At 32.7% G+C, this 18,769-nt stretch overlaps 1 protein-coding gene across 1 annotated transcript in view; it reads right to left on the bottom strand.

The window, feature by feature from the left end:
- The window catches only part of LOC118190645 (uncharacterized), a 29,377-nt gene extending 12,821 nt beyond the window's left edge, over positions 1–16,556 (bottom strand). Inside the window, exon 1 of the mRNA XM_085823093.1 lies at positions 16,398–16,556. Within this exon, the coding sequence (XP_085679219.1) occupies positions 16,398–16,421 (24 nt within the window). The 5' untranslated portion in view covers positions 16,422–16,556. The remainder of the gene's footprint in view (positions 1–16,397) is intronic.
- Positions 16,557–18,769: the final 2,213 nt, after the last annotated feature.

Raw genomic sequence — 18,769 nt, 5'->3', positions numbered from 1 at the left:
ATATGTGACGAGCCGATAGTCTTCTCGTGTGGTTTGGTGGAACGGGAAAAGGGTGGGAGAGACCCTCGGACCGTCCCCCCGGGTGCTGTGCTGTCCATCAATCACCATCATCAGGCTACTAAACACACACACACACGCACGCACGCTCACAACAACCAACAACAATAAAAAAAAGTCATACTTTATTTTAATTAATTTCAATTAAAGTACTGTTATTCCTAGAGTTGTAACAAGAAAAACAAAATTTTATTAGTTTTTAAATAAGAGTGTGGATATACCTTCACTTCTCACCCTTTCGCTTTGTTTTGTTCATCAAATATCTCCTATTTGGATGATGGTTTGGTTCCTGTGATTATGGAAAAGCCACGAAGGCTACATGCCTAAGGAAAGTGATGCTTTCGTAGAGGACTTTCTAAGGGAAACTGGCTCCTATACACGTTACACATAGGGAAAACCACGAAAACGCTCATGCAGCCAGCGCATTCGCGGGATTCGAACCTTGGACGGAACTAACACTGTTCAGCGAATTTACTGATCGGCCGCTGATGGGCCAATAAGAGAAAAGAAAAACTTCGTCTTAAAGTGTAGATGTCAAAGTAAAAATAATCGATTTTTTACAAAAATAACCAAAATGATTAATATGAATCCTTTCATGGAATCAAATGGCATTAAGTTTTTATCTATTGAAGGTGATTGGGGGGGGAGAAATCAAAATTAAATAAGATATTATGCATTCTTAAAGGTTTTGTTTAAAAAACTGAAATAAAATTTAATGATTTTTAAAAAAATCAAGCAGAAATCTTTGAAATATTATTTCTAATTTCCTGATACATCATTTTATTTCGTACTCACAGTAAAATCCATAAGTACTAAAATTAATGGCATTTTATTATTGACATGCATAGGCACCATTTAAAAGCTGTAAATGTATATTTACATTAAAGTTATACATAGAAATTTAAGAATGGGAACTTTTGAAAAATTCCCTTGTAGAAAATATAAAATCTTCCCTTGTCGAAAATAAATTCTTCGGCATATTGGAAAGATATTCTAATCGTTGCTTAGTAAAAGAACATCGGCTGAATGCCTTTAAATCCTTGAAAAAGTACGAAATAATAATGATGATAACAATTTATAATAATAATAATACAGAAAAGTTTAAAATATTCTTGCACTTTTAACTGCGTAAGAAAAATGCAGAAAAAAAAAAAAATCTTCCTTAACTTACAGAAAATACAGAATACAAGTTCCTTAATACAGAAAAGTTTAAAATATTCTTGCACTTTTAACTGCGTAAGAAAAATGCAGAAAAAAAAAACTTCCTTAACTTATTCCACAGATTTTTTTCAGAAAAATAAGATGATTATGACCTTTGTTACGTAAATGGCAAATAAATACATCTAAACTTTCATAATAATAAGCAGAGTTACAATACTTAAAATGATAGATTTGCATAACATTTTACATTACGAAATGCTTCATAATCTTTAGCGTCTACTGAAGGATCTAAATTTAGCTCTTGATTCGGTCAAAGCTTAGTTATGAATGAAAGCTTTACATTTATAGATGAAAAACCAGAAGAAAATAAATTCTAAAAAGTCAGGCTGCATGCTTTGTCGCTTCCTGATTCTAATTTCGGGTTTGTGCATTTCCGTGTAACTTGATCTGATTAGAATTTGTAATATTTCATTTAATGCCATTGCTAATACGTTAAGGAGATAATTGAAAATTGTTGATTTTTGAAGGAAGTGATGTGAAAGGGAAATCTTAATCGTACTCAAGTATTGCTGAAGAGTATTGAGGTTTAACTGTTAAAAGTGATGGCATTTTGATTCCGAACTGGTTGTTTTTGTTATGTGATGCTATATCTGGCTGGGCTTTTGAAATAACATGAACATAGCTGAAGGACGTCCTCAAAGTCAGTTCATATTTCGGAAGAAATGTGTTTGAAATTTCAATATAAATTTTGATTTCATTTACGAAAAAAAAAAAAAAAAAAAATTCCCTAATAAGGAATTCTAAAAAAAAATTTAAAAAAAAAAAACTTTGATTAATCAATTTATTTTAATTATTTTGATATAGTGCGCAAGGGGCTTTGGAACTCAAAAATGTTCATCTTGAATCTTCTGAAGAAAATTCATTCTATTTGCATTGTACATGGAGAAAATCTCGAAATATTTCTCTCTATATAGGGAGCGGTGTTCAGACCATGGAGGTAGAAAGCACTCTAAACGAGGCACACACACACACTAACTCGTAACTAACTCTCCGCGTACCAGCAGGGTTTATATAGGTTTTGACTGGTGTTCGAGAACATTCTGGGCTAAACAGGTGAGAATTCGTTCCAGAAGGTTCTCCAACCGTCCATGGTATATCGCTAATTTCGTCGCCAAGTATCACCAAATGTGGCAACCCTGCCTTCCCTTGCCATTTTATGGCAACCCTAAAACTGCTTTGTGGGGAAGCTATCTCACCGCGCCTTTACATTTCGTAACAATATGAAAAGAATACATTTTTAAACAACATTTCATTCTGAACGGAATTAAATGCTATACTTTTCACAGAACAGTTTGTCCAGAATGGGTGAATTTGAATGAAATATTTTCACAAGTTTTCGTTAATTACATTAGGGAAAATTTTTAAGGTAATTCGATTTTATTCGATTAAGGATTACAAAAATTAAGATCAAAGTTTGTTGTATTATTAATATTAAAATTATGCATTATTTATTTTCTATTTATAGAACTTCTTCCTAAAATACTTTCACAAATATGACATGATTTTTTATCTTCCGAGACATCTTTTAAATCGGAAATTATAAGTCAATTTATAACTAAGGCTCTATTCAGTCCATTTCAAATTAGAGCACCTTTTATTTTATTAGCGAAATACTTTAAGTAGTACTTAACTTTCTCTGAATTTTTCCGAAAGGGAATAAAATAAGGATTTTTAAAAAATATTATTTAAAACTTGTAACCGAGTTATTATAAAATGTAAGGGGAATAATTCTTTCAATTATACTTATCAGATTTTTTACCCTTAAATTCAACAATACATATTCCAAAATTCTACTTTATTACTTTCTTAAGTACGCATCTCATAGAATTTGCTTTACAATACCTTTTAACAGATTGCTTTCCAGTATGAACAATTCTTGCTAAAATAGCTTTATAATGTATTTGTCAATAGGATTTCAATTTATGTTTACAATTCGTGTTAAAGTTATTATATATTTAGATAATATTTATAATCATTATAAATTTAGATATATTTAATAATTAGATTTCCTCACAGTAACTTTCACAGTTGTTTATGAATGAATAAATACTTCGTTTCAAATGCATTTATGAATAATTTAAAAGAATAAATGAATTTAAATACAAATTTAATTAATTCTTTGCGCCATTGCTGCATGGAATGAAATTTAAATTTTAACAAACATGTATATAAGTAAAAAGCAAATTTAAAGTTAAAATAATTAAAAAATGTGCAAACATATAAAAGATTTAATTTTCGAACTAATCTACAATATCATTTAAATTCAAATAGCATAAGTAAATCAAGTGCAAAACCAAACCATGAAAATAAATTCATCAATTTAGCAAATTAAAATAATTCTAAATTTTTTTTAAAAAAATGCATAAGTGAATAACTGTTGAGCAGGCAAGAGACAGACTTATCAAGGGAAAGTTGCCTCCAAACCTAGCTCTACAATCATTCAATTCGTGTTTCGTCATTCATGCAGGCAAGGGTAAAAGTCAAAACCAAAAGTAAATACATAGTGAAGAATGTCCAAAAAGAAATACCAATAAAGTGGTACCTTGAGAAATTAGCAATTAAAAATAAAGGTCTAAAAGGAAAATACCAATAATGAAGTATTTTGAGAACTAAGCAATGTAAAGTCTAGTATTAAATTAAATTAAAAAAATTTTTTTAAATTAAATTTTTCAGAAAAATTAATTTAGAAACCAATGCATTTTACGAGGGTAAGTTGAAAAATAAGTTTCCCCTGTCGACTGTGGTCAGAGTTGTGTATGAAAGTCAAAAAATAGAATGAGACATTAAAGATATGACATACCTTTATTTTTCCACATAGGTACCAAGTACATTGAGACATTTGTCATATCGCTTGATAAGCTTCAAAACGCCCTCCAGGAAAAATTTATGGCTTTGCATATGGAAGAAGCGTTGAACGGCTTGTTTCACTTCAGTATTGCTTCCAAAGCGCCTTCCTCCAAGATTTTTCTTCAAAGCCGGAAACAGATGGAAGTCGCTTGGTGCGAGATCAGGACTGTATGGCGGATGGTGTAGGCGCTCCCAACCAAGAGTTGCAATATGGTTTTGCGTTGCCATCGCCGAATGTGGTCTGGCATTGTCATCCAACAGCAGAACGCCAGATGTGAGAAGGCCAGGCCGCGTTTTCTGAATCACCTCTTTCAATTTCGACAGGGTGTCACATTAGCGCTTAGCATTGATGGTTCCAACCTCCAAAAAGTCCAGCAACAAAACTCCTTGGGAGTCCCAGAAAACTGTGAGGAGCACTTTACCTGCAGAGGGAGTTATCTTGAACTTCTTTCGTACAGGTGATGACGGATGTTTCCACTCCATAGACGCGGCCTTCGATTCTGGCGTGAAATAATGGACCCACGTTTCATCCCCCGTCACAATTCGAAACAGAAAGTCATTGCCATCTTCATGGTAACGCACGAGATGTGCCAGGCTGACCCCCATGCGTTGTTCCTTGTGTGTCGAGGTCAATTGTTGGGGCACCCATCTTGCTGACACTTTTCTGTATCGAAGAATGTCGTGGATGATGTTTTGAGCTCGCTCATGTGAGATTCCAAGTTCTTCCGCTACTTCATCGATGGTGATACGCCGGTTCGCTCTAATCATGTCATCCACCTTCCTGACATTTGCATCTGTAGTGGCCCTGCGCGTCCGTCCCGCTCTCGGTATGTCCTCCACTTGCTGACGTCCATCACTGAATCTGCGACACCATCTCTGCACCATTTGCTTCGACATCACACCTGGCCCATAGACTTCCACGAGGCGGTTATGAATTTGTGTTCCTGATACTCCACGTGCCCATTCATAGCGGATAACCGCTCTCACTTCCTCCTTTGACCACGAATTCAAAACGCACCTTCTCTCCATACCTATCGGGGCTCAAATGAGAGGCTGGTCTCCGCTTTGCGCAGGCACTGCAACAGCGCCATCTGCTTAATTTGCAGCGACCTCTACCCAATGGTGTATCGGTGACTTGCGCGTTTTCCTGCTGTGTCGCCTTTCGCCCATAGCCGTTCAACGCTTCTTCCATATGCAAAGGGTGAATTTTTCTTGGAGGACTTTTTGAAGCTTATCAAGCGATATGACAAATGTCTCGACGCACTCGTACGAGAATACTAAAATAAAAGTATGTCATATCTTTATTGTCTCATTCTATTTTTTGACTTTCATACACAACTCTGACCACAGTCGACAGGGGAAACTTATTTTTCAACTTACTTACGTAGAAACCCTTGTCTACAGAAACCTCCCCGACACGAATAGGCAAATCAATCAAAAAGAAACTAAAAATGAACTAGACATAATTCATATAAACCAATAAGAAACGAAAAAGAACTAATTCATAATTTATAAAAAAACAAATAAATACTTAAAAATATAATTACATATCTAGAAAATACTTAAATACTACATAAAATATACTTAAAAGCAAGTAAATAGTAAGTTTTATTTCTAACTTACCTACCATATTAGCGTTGGGGTCTGTAAAAGTATTTCCTAAGTGATGTAAGTGTGTTCTGCAAATTATTTGCAGAACATAATGATAATTATAATTTGCAGACAGAATTATAATTTGCAGAACACACTTACATCACTTAGGAAATACTTTTGCAGACCCCAACGCTAATATGGTAGGTAAGTTAGAAATAAAACTTACTATTTACTTGCTTTTAAGTATATTTTATGTAGTATTTAAGTATTTTCTAGATATGTAATTATATTTTTAAGTATTTATTTGTTTTTTATAAATTATGAATTAGTTCTTTTTCGTTTCTTATTAGTTTATATGAATTATGTCTAGTTCCTTTTTAGTTTCTTTTTGATTGATATGCATATTCGTGTCGGGGAGGTTTCTGTAGACAAGGGTTTCTAAAATGCATTGGTTTCTAAATTAATTTTTCTGAAAAATTTAATTAAAAAAATTAATTTAATTTAATACTAGACTTTACATTGCTTAATTCTCAAAATACTTCATTATTGGTATTTTTCTGTTTGACCTTTATTTTTAATTGCTAATTTCTCAAGGTACCACTTTATTGGTATTTCTTTTTGGACATTCTTCACTATGTATTTACTTTTGGTTTTGACTTTTACCCTTGCCTGCATGAATGACGAAACACGAATTGAATGATTGAAGAGTTAGGTTTGGAGGCAACTTCCCCTTGATAAGTCTGTCTCCTGCCTGTTCAACAGTCATTCACTTATGCATTTAAAAAAAAATTTCTTAGATTAATTTTAATTTGCTAAATTGATGAATTTATTTTCATGGTTTGGTTTTTCAGTTGATTTACTTATGCTATCTGAATTTAAATGATATTGTAGATTAGTTCGAAAATCAAATCTTTTATATGTTTGCACATTTTTAAAACATTTTGGCGTTTGGAACATGAAACAAAAGTAGCAAATACTCTCAAGGGTATCGAAAGATGTGTTATGTTGTAAGGATCTTAAGTTTTACTAACGTTTATTTTATTTTAAATCTTTACTATCACTTCTTATTTTCTACTTCCGGCCAGAATTATAAGCGTGAAGGAGTTTATGCAAAGTTGTCTGGCGAACGCCAAGTATTTAAGTGTGGCCTTTTTGCCAAGCAGAGGAAGAGGAAGCCGTGAGTTCGAAGCAGGCCGCTTACCTTAGAAGTTACTTTGCCTTCCAGGCCAGAGGTTTTAATCCTCTTGATAAATTAAACGTATTGTAGTGTTCACAGTCTCTGTGCTACATATGCTTCCTGTTATTATAAGGCCAATATTATTCTAAAGTTAAATTAGAGTTTAGTTTTATTTTGATATCTTTTAAGTTAGACCCCGAGTGGAGGATCATTGTATTCCGAAGTACGGAAGTCATTGTATATAAAGAAAAAATAAAGGGTTTTGTATACCCTTCGTCTGTATCCTGTCTACTTACTACAATTAGTGAACATAGCTTTAGTAAGCTCTCTGTTCTAGTCAGGTCATTGTATGTTTCCGAAGAAGGTTAGAAGAAACATTGAACCTGATAATGTAAATTCTTATGTATTTTATTTTTGTTGTATATAATTATTGCATGTTATTTTACTGTGCATAATGTATTCTTAGTTATTATATTATTTTACTGTGTTTAATGAATTTGTATCGAGCTTATTTTAAATTAATGTATAATATTTAATATTGTTAAACTTTACGGCAAAGCTCCTTTAAGTTTGGCAGAATTGTGTTACAGTTAAAAGGGCGCGGGTGTATTTCCGTTTCTCACGATTCGGCTTCCTTGGAGGTTAGAGGTCTCTGTCCAGCTGCATTTTCCCCTCTTTTCGCCGGGGTTGAAAACACGTGTTTTTCTCGTTCAGAGGCGAATAGTTCTAAGGGGCAGCGATTTTTTGACAGACTTATAGGTTGGAAACTTTCTTCTTTGCGTGGGAAACGGAAATCGCTTTGTTTAAAGTTTGCTGTTTTCTTACTTGAAGACAGTGGGGGTGGCTGGTAATTGGATACTGGTAAAAGCTAGTTTCGCTTGTTAGTTGGGGGAGGGTCTATTTCTTTTCTCACGTTATGAGTGCAGATGTTTTTCGGATTTCATTGTCAGATTTTCTGGGGTTTGATTCGTCATGGGTGTGTCTTTTTCTCAATTTAGATAACTCAAAATTCCGGGATTGGTAAGATTTAGTTTTATGATTTTTTTTGAAAGCCTATGAACTCACAGAGGCGGAGAAACCGAGTTTTCCTGGGTGCTTGCACCAGGATAGAGATGATTCGGATTCAGATTTCTGAGCGAAAAGGAAAGGAGAAGCAGAAAGTTTTGCGGGGCGAGCGACTTGTACAAGCGGGCAGCGGTGATGTTGTAGCGGAGTTTGATTTGAGTGAATTTTGAGCAGCCGCGATGTGAAAGAGAAAGAAAGATTGTGGGGCGCTTTGCTCTGCTGCGGGCTTCCTGTGCAAGAGGGACTGGGTACCGTTTTCTTTTCTGCGGGATATTTAAAAGTTTTGTGCGAGATGCAAGGAACATTTTCTGCGTGATGTATGGAGAACTGTGTGTGAGCTGCAAAGAGCATTTTTACTGAGAGCTGATTGAGACGTATAGAGAAAAATCTACCAAGAAAATTTAGCACAGGTTTTCTCTCTTCACCTGAATCGCCGGTTAATCTCCAAGAGCCTTTTCACGAAACATTCAGCATAAATGTTGCCTCGACGCTTCGATGATGCACGTGATTGTGCTAAAAAACTGGTGTATATTCAGCTACCTGTTATTGAATTGAAAAAAAATATCCTTCGGAATTGGACTAGTGGTTCTCACCTAATGGACAGATAAAAGATCCTTCTGAATTGGACTATTGGTTCCCACCTAATGGACAGTTAAAGCGATGCTTGGCTGTTTGAAGAATTATTAGACTGTAATTTCCAAGAAAAATGGGCTTGGCTTATTTCCATGTGGATTGGACACTAAGGATCCTGCTAATCAGGAAAAACTGTTTTCCATCTGTGAGTGAAATTTTAAGTATATTTTCTCTGTCTCTCTCTCTTAGTTTTCCCGAATGCAGAACAGTTAATAATGATTTATCTACCCGTATATTGTTATTGCTTATATAAATTAAATATTACAGTTAAAAAATTCAGAAGTTATTTATAATTTCAAGTGAAGGCCAGTTTTGGGAGGGTTAAAATTTGTTTCACCTACTGAATTTTGTGAGCTGGAAAAAAAGTTACTTTCTAATTAATAAGAACCTGTTATTTGGAGGATTAAATTTTGTTACACCTACTTAATTTGAAAAAAAAAATAATGTTAATCTTAATTAATGTAAGCTGTAATTTGGTGTAGTATTATGTGTTATTTTGCTTAGGAAAATATGTATTACTGATCAGTTATCCATTATTTAATTATATAAAATAGTCAAGAATTTAATAAATGTTTGTTTAAAATTTAATTGCATTTGTGTATTTATGTAGCGTATAATTTACTGTGGTCTGTCTTGTCCTTCCATTTGTTTGAGCCGGGAGGCTTTTAAGAAACATGGAGTTTAATTGAATTTGGAGTTATTGATATTTCCTTTTTACATAGGTTACTCACAACGCAAACCTAAAAGTTAAATTGTACCATACCACTATACGATTGATTGATAGATATGATATTTGATTGATTGATTTGATTGATTGATAGATTTACTATACGAATATTTATAAGAATGTCGAAATGATATATGAATATTATGAAATAGATTTTGAATGTGAATTATTTGATATTTGATGATTTGTTTGTTAATTTTGTCCTGCACCTTGCAGCAAAGTTTAAAGTTAAAAGTATTTAAATATAAATTTTTTTCTTATAACATTCACCATTGTTATATAGAAAATTTTTATGTTGTTGTTTTATATACCTTTAAACTTTAAACTTTGCTGCAAGGTGACGGACAAAATTAACAAAAAAAAAAAAAAAAAAAAAAAAAAAAAAAATTAAAAATTAAAAAAAAAAAAAAAAATAAATAAATAAAAAAAATCAAAAATCAAATATCAAATAATTCACATTCAAAATCTATTTCATAATATTCATATATCATTTCGACATTCTTATAAATATTCGTATAGTAAATCTATCAATCAATCAAATCAATCAAATATCATATTTATCAATCAATCGTATAGTGGTATGGTACAATTAAACTTTTAGGTTTGCGTTGTGAGTAACCTATGTAAAAAGGAAATATCAATAACTCCAAATTCAATTAAACTCCATGTTTCTTAAAAGCCTCCCGGCTCAAACAAATGGAGGGACATGACAGACCACAGTAAATTATACGCTACATAAATACACAAATGCAATTAAATTTTAAACAAACATTTATTAAATTCTTGACTATTTTATATAATTAAATAATGGATAACTGATCAGTAATACATATTTTCCTAAGCAAAATAACACATAATACTACACCAAATTACAGCTTACATTAATTAAGATTAACATTATTATTTTTTTTTTCAAATTAAGTAGGTGTAACAAAATTTAATCCTCCAAATAACAGGTTCTTATTAATTAGAAAGTAACTTTTTTTCTAGCTCACAAAATTCAGTAGGTGAAACAAATTTTAACCCTCCCAAAACTGGCCTTCACTTGAAATTATAAATAACTTCTGAATTTTTTAACTGTAATATTTAATTTATATAAGCAATAACAATATACGGGTAGATAAATCATTATTAACTGTTCTGCATTCGGGAAAACTAAGAGAGAGAGACAGAGAAAATATACTTAAAATTTCACTCACAGATGGAAAACAGTTTTTCCTGATTAGCAGGATCCTTAGTGTCCAATCCACATGGAAATAAGCCAAGCCCATTTTTCTTGGAAATTACAGTCCAATAATTCTTCAAACAGCCAAGCATCGCTTTAACTGTCCATTAGGTGGGAACCAATAGTCCAATTCAGAAGGATCTTTTATCTGTCCATTAGGTGAGAACCACTAGTCCAATTCCGAAGGATATTTTTTTTCAATTCAATAACAGGTAGCTGAATATACACCAGTTTTTTAGCACAATCACGTGCATCATCGAAGCGTCGAGGCAACATTTATGCTGAATGTTTCGGGAAAAGGCTCTTGGAGATTAACCGGCGATTCAGGTGAAGAGAGAAAACCTGTGCTAAATTTTCTTGGTAGATTTTTCTCTATACGTCTCAATCAGCTCTCAGTAAAAATGCTCTTTGCAGCTCACACACAGTTCTCCATACATCACGCAGAAAATGTTCCTTGCATCTCGCACAAAACTTTTAAATATCCCGCAGAAAAGAAAACGGTACCCAGTCCCTCTTGCACAGGAAGCCCGCAGCAGAGCAAAGCGCCCCACGATCTTTCTTTCTCTTTCACATCGCGGCTGCTCAAAATTCACTCAAATCAAACTCCGCTACAACATCACCGCTGCCCGCTTGTACAAGTCGCTCGCCCCGCAAAACTTTCTGCTTCTCCTTTCCTTTTCGCTCAGAAATCTGAATCCGAATCATCTCTATCCTGGTGCAAGCACCCAGGAAAACTCGGTTTCTCCGCCTCTGTGAGTTCATAGGCTTTCAAAAAAAATCATAAAACTAAATCTTACCAATCCCGGAATTTTGAGTTATCTAAATTGAGAAAAAGACACACCCATGACGAATCAAACCCCAGAAAATCTGACAATGAAATCCGAAAAACATCTGCACTCATAACGTGAGAAAAGAAATAGACCCTCCCCCAACTAACAAGCGAAACTAGCTTTTACCAGTATCCAATTACCAGCCACCCCCACTGTCTTCAAGTAAGAAAACAGCAAACTTTAAACAAAGCGATTTCCGTTTCCCACGCAAAGAAGAAAGTTTCCAACCTATAAGTCTGTCAAAAAATCGCTGCCCCTTAGAACTGTTCGCCTCTGAACGAGAAAAACACGTGTTTTCAACCCCGGCGAAAAAAGGGGAAAATGCAGCTGGACAGTGACCTCTAACCTCCAAGGAAGCCGAATCGTGAGAAACGGAAATACACCCGCGCCCTTTTAACTGTAACACAATTCTGCCAAACTTAAAGAAGCTTTGCCGTAAAGTTTAACAATATTAAATATTATACATTAATTTAAAATAAGCTCGATACAAATTCATTAAACACAGTAAAATAATATAATAACTAAGAATACATTATGCACAGTAAAATAACATGCAATAATTATATACAACAAAAATAAAATACATAAGAATTTACATAACAGATGTATACAATTTTAAAGGTACAGGAAGGTATTTTTCAATCTTTAAGCATAACATTTTAGCTAAAATCTATATTTTTTGTAGTTCAACAGCTTGGAATTTTATAAAACAATTCATAATCAAAATCGCTGTCGTTATTTATAGAAAAATAACCAAGATGTAGTTTGTGCATAAATGTCACTGAACTGTACAAATTGCTATTATCCATGACACTATGAATGTTTCTTTTATGCGGAAGTGTCCCGTTTTTCGATTTTTTTTCGATTTGTATGGAACTGCCGTGTGTCGATATACTATCAGAGAGTTATTAAGCGAGCTTCTCAATGTAAACAAAAAACTTCTCGTATTATATAAAATTCCTCATATTAAATCCTTTGAATCATACATAAAGCATACACAATATGCTTATGTATGCTGTTTTATATATATATGTAGCTGTGCATCATAGAAAAGTTCATTACACGTGCTATTTTCCTCTTCTAAACGAAATTTAATGCTGTGTTGCATTTCTCGTGATCCTTATTGAATTAATAATTTTTATTAAATCATTAAAAATAGGTTTTCGCTCACAATCCTGGCTGATATACGAGTATAAGACAAATGATATGATATAAATTTAGGAAATGAAAATAATTGATAGGTTGATTTTTAATGGCGGATAACCTTTAAAGATTATGATGTGTCGAACGAATAATAAATAAGTTTCTATATGCACAATTGGAAAAAACACTAGATCAGATTAATTTTGAAGACGGAATTTTGAGTTAAATGAAAACAAAAATACTCATATGCCACATATAAAAGATAACTATTATAAATTTAAATACTATAGAAGCATAATCCTGTTTTATAGAAATTGCTAGTAAGTCATGAAACATTGGTGAAAATACATATAAATGAAGATGAGAACTTTGCTAAAATCAGGTAAGCAGATAAAACGAAAAGTGGTTCAGATCATGTGATAACCTTTTAAAAACTAGAACATTAATATGAGGATATTTTTCAATTAGGTATATCAAATTAACATTTAGAGAGTTTAAAATAATGAACATGCTTCTTAATAAAAGAGGCACAACAGGTTAAAATATGATTCACTGATAGGAAAACATTGCAAACAGCACTCGGTTCATTGTCTCCTTTCAAAAGGTAATGATTTGTCATTCTGCAATGAGCAATCCGTAGGCGAGTCAACAGAACTTCCTCCTTATAATTCCCTCGTTTATCAGTTCTCCACATTTGGTTTCATTTGCTTTAACTTGTTCTCTGTTTGATAGTCCTAGTGCTGTTACCATTTAAATAAGATCTTTGTTTTGATGTATTTCTGGATGTCTAAAAAGACGTTGTTTTTAGAAAAAGCTTCAACTGATTTTGCAACAACATCAGCGAGTTCGTTGCTCTTCAAGCGCATGCACCCAGCAGTAAGCAACATAATAAGAAACATTCCTAAGATGAAAATGTATCTTTTAAATTTCTAAGACTCTTCTGTAATTATTGATTCAAGCGCACTCAGAAAATCGGAGTATATAATGAACTTTCTGCAAAGAAGCTTAGAAATGAAATTTAGAGAACTTAAAGTAGCAAAAATTTCTGCAGGCTTAAATGGAAAATGCTACAATTTATTCCTTATCACATGCAAAAGCTGTCCCAACAGGGTTACGGCTTTTTGAGCCTTCTGAAAATATTGCTTTGTAGCTAGAAAGTTTGCTTTTGTGCTTTAGAAATATTTGCTAATACATAATTGTTAGTGTCGTTCATCTCCAGTCCTGCAAAAGTGTTAAGTAACTGAATTTACACTTCTTGCTAGGAAGAACACGAAAATGGCTAAAGCTATTGGAATGGAGATAGTTTTAATTGAATTATTCAATTAATGAGCGAAAGCGCAGATCAAAAGGAGGAATACATAAAGCTCGTGCTCGGTGTAAGAGCCAATATTGGTAGGAATTGGATATGTTCTAAAAGCTCCAGAACAGATTCGTAGAGCTTAATGGTGGACCGGATCCACTTTCAGTTGAACGGAAAGTCTTGCTGATGTACGGATCACACAACTATAGTCCATTCTGGATCTAAATAAACCTGTATATGCTGAGCTTCTAACAATATTCTGCTCTCTATGAGTTATTAGCCAGGACTTACAGTGTGTTAAAAGCTGTTGCAGTTTCATGTGGCTGGCCCCGAGAGGATGAAGCTTTCCTATTTTATGCTTATTCTTTTTCTTTTCGGACTGCGGATTGTTGATTGAGATATAATGGCAATGATAGTGAACATCTGAATATTTTGCTGTAAGAAACTGTATTTCACATAGTTATAAATAAAATCTTCTATGTAAGGAATAAAATGTCAAAAGAACTCCAAGTGTCTTTGGTACGGCAGTTAGTCACTAACCGCTTTACCGTCTAGGCGGCATATGGTCATTAATACTCAATATATGTGAAGATGGTCTGCAGAAAAGTAACATCGCTACCAAATATACTAGTAATGGGAATCTTTCTACGCGCTAAGTCGCGTCGGTATATGACATTGGCTGCTATTTGCTGAAGCTGTGCTTGCGCTATTATTGGCTGACATAAGGAGGATATGGCTATTGCGCTCAGTGTATGCGTAATGTCCAGATGGAGCTTAAAAATACCACCTAACTTATGTATGGGAACATATTGCACATAACATTAGCAAATCGATTCTCTTCAACACCGTCTTATATACAGATAAAAAATCTGCACTGAAATTATATTACAAAATTACAAAAGTAAAGTTTTAACGAACAAAAAGGAGAAATGAGCATAAAAAATAACATGAAGCATTAAATAAACGTAAAAGAAATTGTAAGATATTCAGAGTTCTAACTAAAAGCCAGGAATTATTTCTGGCTATCCAAGTTTTCTTAGATACAGTATTTGTTTCCGTCAGATGGGAAAAATAATATACAAGTATATGAGCAGCGCCAATGAACTATTTACCTCTGAAAGAAAAAAAAATATCAGCATATTCCTCATCATATGACTTTAAATATAATACAGGGCTGTAATAGTTGGTGGCAGCAGTTTGAAAAGTGAATCAACGCAGAAAGTGAATCGACGGAAATTGCTAAAAAGAAATTAACAGCCCTTCTGGGCTAACGCCCTTTGGATAATAAAAATTGAATTTTTAAAAATGTGTGAGATAGCGAACTATACTGTATGATAGCGAACTGTATAATAGTTCTGAACTGTATAATAATTCTTCTGATGAACTATACTGTATAATAGCGAACTATACTGTATGAGATAACGAACTATACTGTAAGTCAAAGGCTACTGTATTTCTTCCTTTAAGTTAAGGAAAAAAGAAAACCCTTGCAGATATTCTAATGAATTAATGCGACAATCAATAGAAAACATTCATTTACTCACGCTGAATATATGAATTAAAATATATGGAGGAATGATATCTATATATCTGTGCCTCTGACAAGAATAGTAAAGATACACGCTTTCTTAATTTGATTGCATCTGAGCTTTTTTGGTAAGATGTAGTTCAATGATTTTTCCTCCAGCTTCAAGCTGCGGTATTTGCATATAAACTTATGCTAATATCAAGCTTTGCCACAAATCGTACCAGAATGACATTGGATTAGGAAAGAAAGTTTAGACGTTCAGGGAAATTTAAGAAAATGTTTAAATTTTTATGAAAAAAAAAATGATCATTTCTTCTAGTATACGTATGAGAAATTTCACAGTCTTATTTCTTATCATAGAAATAATAGAAATAAAAATAACTGTTTGCATAAAAGAAGGGTAAATATGTAGAAAAATTACTTTTTAATTTTATAACAATATTCTTCACATTAGCACAAAACTATTGTTAACAGAGTTTAATAATTTTTTTTTTAAATATGTTTCGGGAAAATTTCTAGAGAGGCTGTTTGATTCTCTGAAGTATACTAGCCTTCTTTATACAAACACATTAATTGACAATACTCCCAAAATAGTAGTAATAATATTCTTAAATCAAAATATAGTCATCAATACACAATGCAACTAGGTTCATATCTCCGGCTACACTTATATTGTAAGCATTAAAAATACCATTTTGAAACCTACTACTATAAGTATTCTGAATCGAAACGTTTTCCTCTTCCCAAATTTAACAATAAATTTCTAGTTTATTCATTGTTTTAGATATACAAGCTAATAAAAATTATCATTTGAAGCACCTTTTTTATTTCTGTATTAGTACTTGAGTTTATTTTATAACTTTTACGATCGTGTCCAAAAGATGTCCTCATATTTACTTCAGAAGCAAATCCGCGAAACGTCCTTACATGTTATAATAAATCTAAGATATATTAATTGTGATATATTTCAGCGAATTAAAATCTAAGTAACTTAACAGTAAAATAAAGCTATTATACCAGCTTTAAATACAGTAATAATAATAACACTTACCAAAATTTTCCTAAGTATTGTCATGCTGAATATCTATAGTCCGAGGAACTTCCTTTCTAATGATGCCACCACAGCAGATAAAATATTCCAGCTGCGCTGAGCGGTTCCTTATATAGAGTGCAGAACAGAGGGAGAGTAGAAATTATTCGTGTTGGAATCGCGTGGTAGGATATTTTTCAACTTTCCCTTTTGTTTCAGTCTCCCTTCACCCCTTTTGAGCTTCAAGCATCAATAACCACCAATCAAAAACCGTTCGCAATGAATGTTAGGGAGCGTACTTAAGATGCGAAAGGTGAAAATAGTGTTATTTCTTGGAAGATAACTTCTACTAATCTAACTCGTTGTCTGCACATGTTTTAAATAGGCAGAGAAAGAGAATTAGTTTAAATATTTGCTTTTATCGGCTTAAGGTTTCATTTGAGATTACTTGAAAGCCAACTAAATTATTCATTTTTTCCAATTTTTCGTAGTAATTTATTCATTTCTTTTACTTCTTGAGTTAAACACCTAGTTAAATTACTTTGAAATCAATGAAATGTCTCGTATATGCTAAGGTTGTCTAGGCGATTCTTTTAGGGGCTGCGTGCTCAAAATTTAATGACTGCTTGCCATTCCATTTAAGATATTAAAGGGGTTCATACACCTTAAACCAATTATGATCTTAGAATATGTGACTGTTGCAAGAACTGGGATATTTATTTATTTTAAAAGCAATTAGTTCCAACTTTTTACAGCTGACTACATAATGTAGTTGCTTTAGAAACTAGTAATCAGAAAGTTTGTGTTGCCACAAATATTTTTGTAATTTAATCCGCTTTGTGACAAAATGTTTCTTCATGTTTCCACCGTGCGCGCATGATATTTTAAAAATGGATAATGGTACATGCTTGAAATTTGATAGAATTCTTTATACGGGCAATATTTTCTAACTGAACCAAAAATATGATGAATATTTTAGTACTAAAAACATTTATGGACAAAAACATTACAAATTTTTTTATAAAACACATTTTATAAACTCAACTCCAAATAAAATAAAAATTTAACATGAAATTCTTAGAATTTTTGGTTCACAGTAGTTTCCAAATGCTATAAAAGCTATATATTAAGTGTGGAATTAAATTATGCAACATAATGTTTTAAAATGTGCGCGCAAGGTGGAAACATGACGAAACATTTTATCACAAAGCGGATTAAATTATAAAAATATTTGTGGCAACACAAACTTTCTGATTACTATATCAGAAGGCAGCTATATTATGTAGTCAGCTGTTGTAAAAAGTTGGAAGTAATTGCTTTTAAAATAAATAAGTTATCCCAATTCTTGCAACAATCCGGCATTCAAAGATCTTATGGGTTTTAAGGTGTACGAGTCCCCTTAAATTAGAATTATTCATAAGTTACCTCAAAATGCTTAGATCTGAAAACTGGACTTTATTTAACAATGAAAGTATTAAAACTCATCGGCAGTCTGAAATTTGAATTCGTTTAGCAAATATTAGCTGCTTCAACTTTGGCGTATCATGTAACAAGTAATATGATTTGCCCAAACAATTTAAACGTCTTAAATCGGGTCAATAAATATGTATCTCATTTCTATGGTGGTATATGAAAATCTTATATCTAGGCTTAGACTCTATGCCAGTGGCATTATGCGATGAGTAAGTAAATGAAACGTTCAAGAACAGACTAAAACACTTATTTGAATTACATAGTATCATTTTGTTGTGATTATTGATTAAGAAAGTAATATTTTAGTCGCCTGCCGACTGTGGCACGCGTACCATAGGTTATAGGGTTCTCATCACTGTTCTAAGGTATATTTTCATACTTTGCACTTTTTGAAGATACTTCAGAAAAACGAAAAACAAAACGGCTTATGAGATAAACTTGAGTATATAAGTTTATTATTGCGAAAGTGTTCCACAAAAAAGGATACTCAAATGGCCTAAACACCAAACTTTAACATAAAATTAAGTAGATAAGTTCTCTTTATATTAAGGAAAAGGTGAAAAATTACCTTAGAAACTTTTGTTAATATTACACTAAGGATGTGAAGTGAGAGAAGTTTATAGAAAATATTTTACGTAAAAAAAATCTTAGTTTTATACCCAGACTAATGAACTAAATTGTTATAGCAAATAAAATTATATCTTATTATCTTGATAGTTACTCTAAATAGCATTTCAAAGTTCTGTAGTATCTTTTAAATTCTTCAATGAAAAAGGTCACATACCATAAAAGTACTTAAATAAAAAAAATCAAAGAACATTTTTGTAAACTGAAGGTAAATAAACGACTTTCCAAGCTGTTATATTTATGAATATACAGTGAAAATGAATTCATTAATAAAACAGTGCATGTGAGCTAGA

Source organism: Stegodyphus dumicola, chromosome 1 (genome assembly GCF_044657685.1).
Source record: "Stegodyphus dumicola isolate Sdum_Otavi_A_Nest chromosome 1, ASM4465768v1".
NCBI lineage: Eukaryota > Metazoa > Arthropoda > Arachnida > Araneae > Eresidae > Stegodyphus > Stegodyphus dumicola.
The sequence above is the reverse complement of the archived record's forward strand: the minus strand, read 5'-3'. Positions and strand labels throughout refer to the sequence as shown.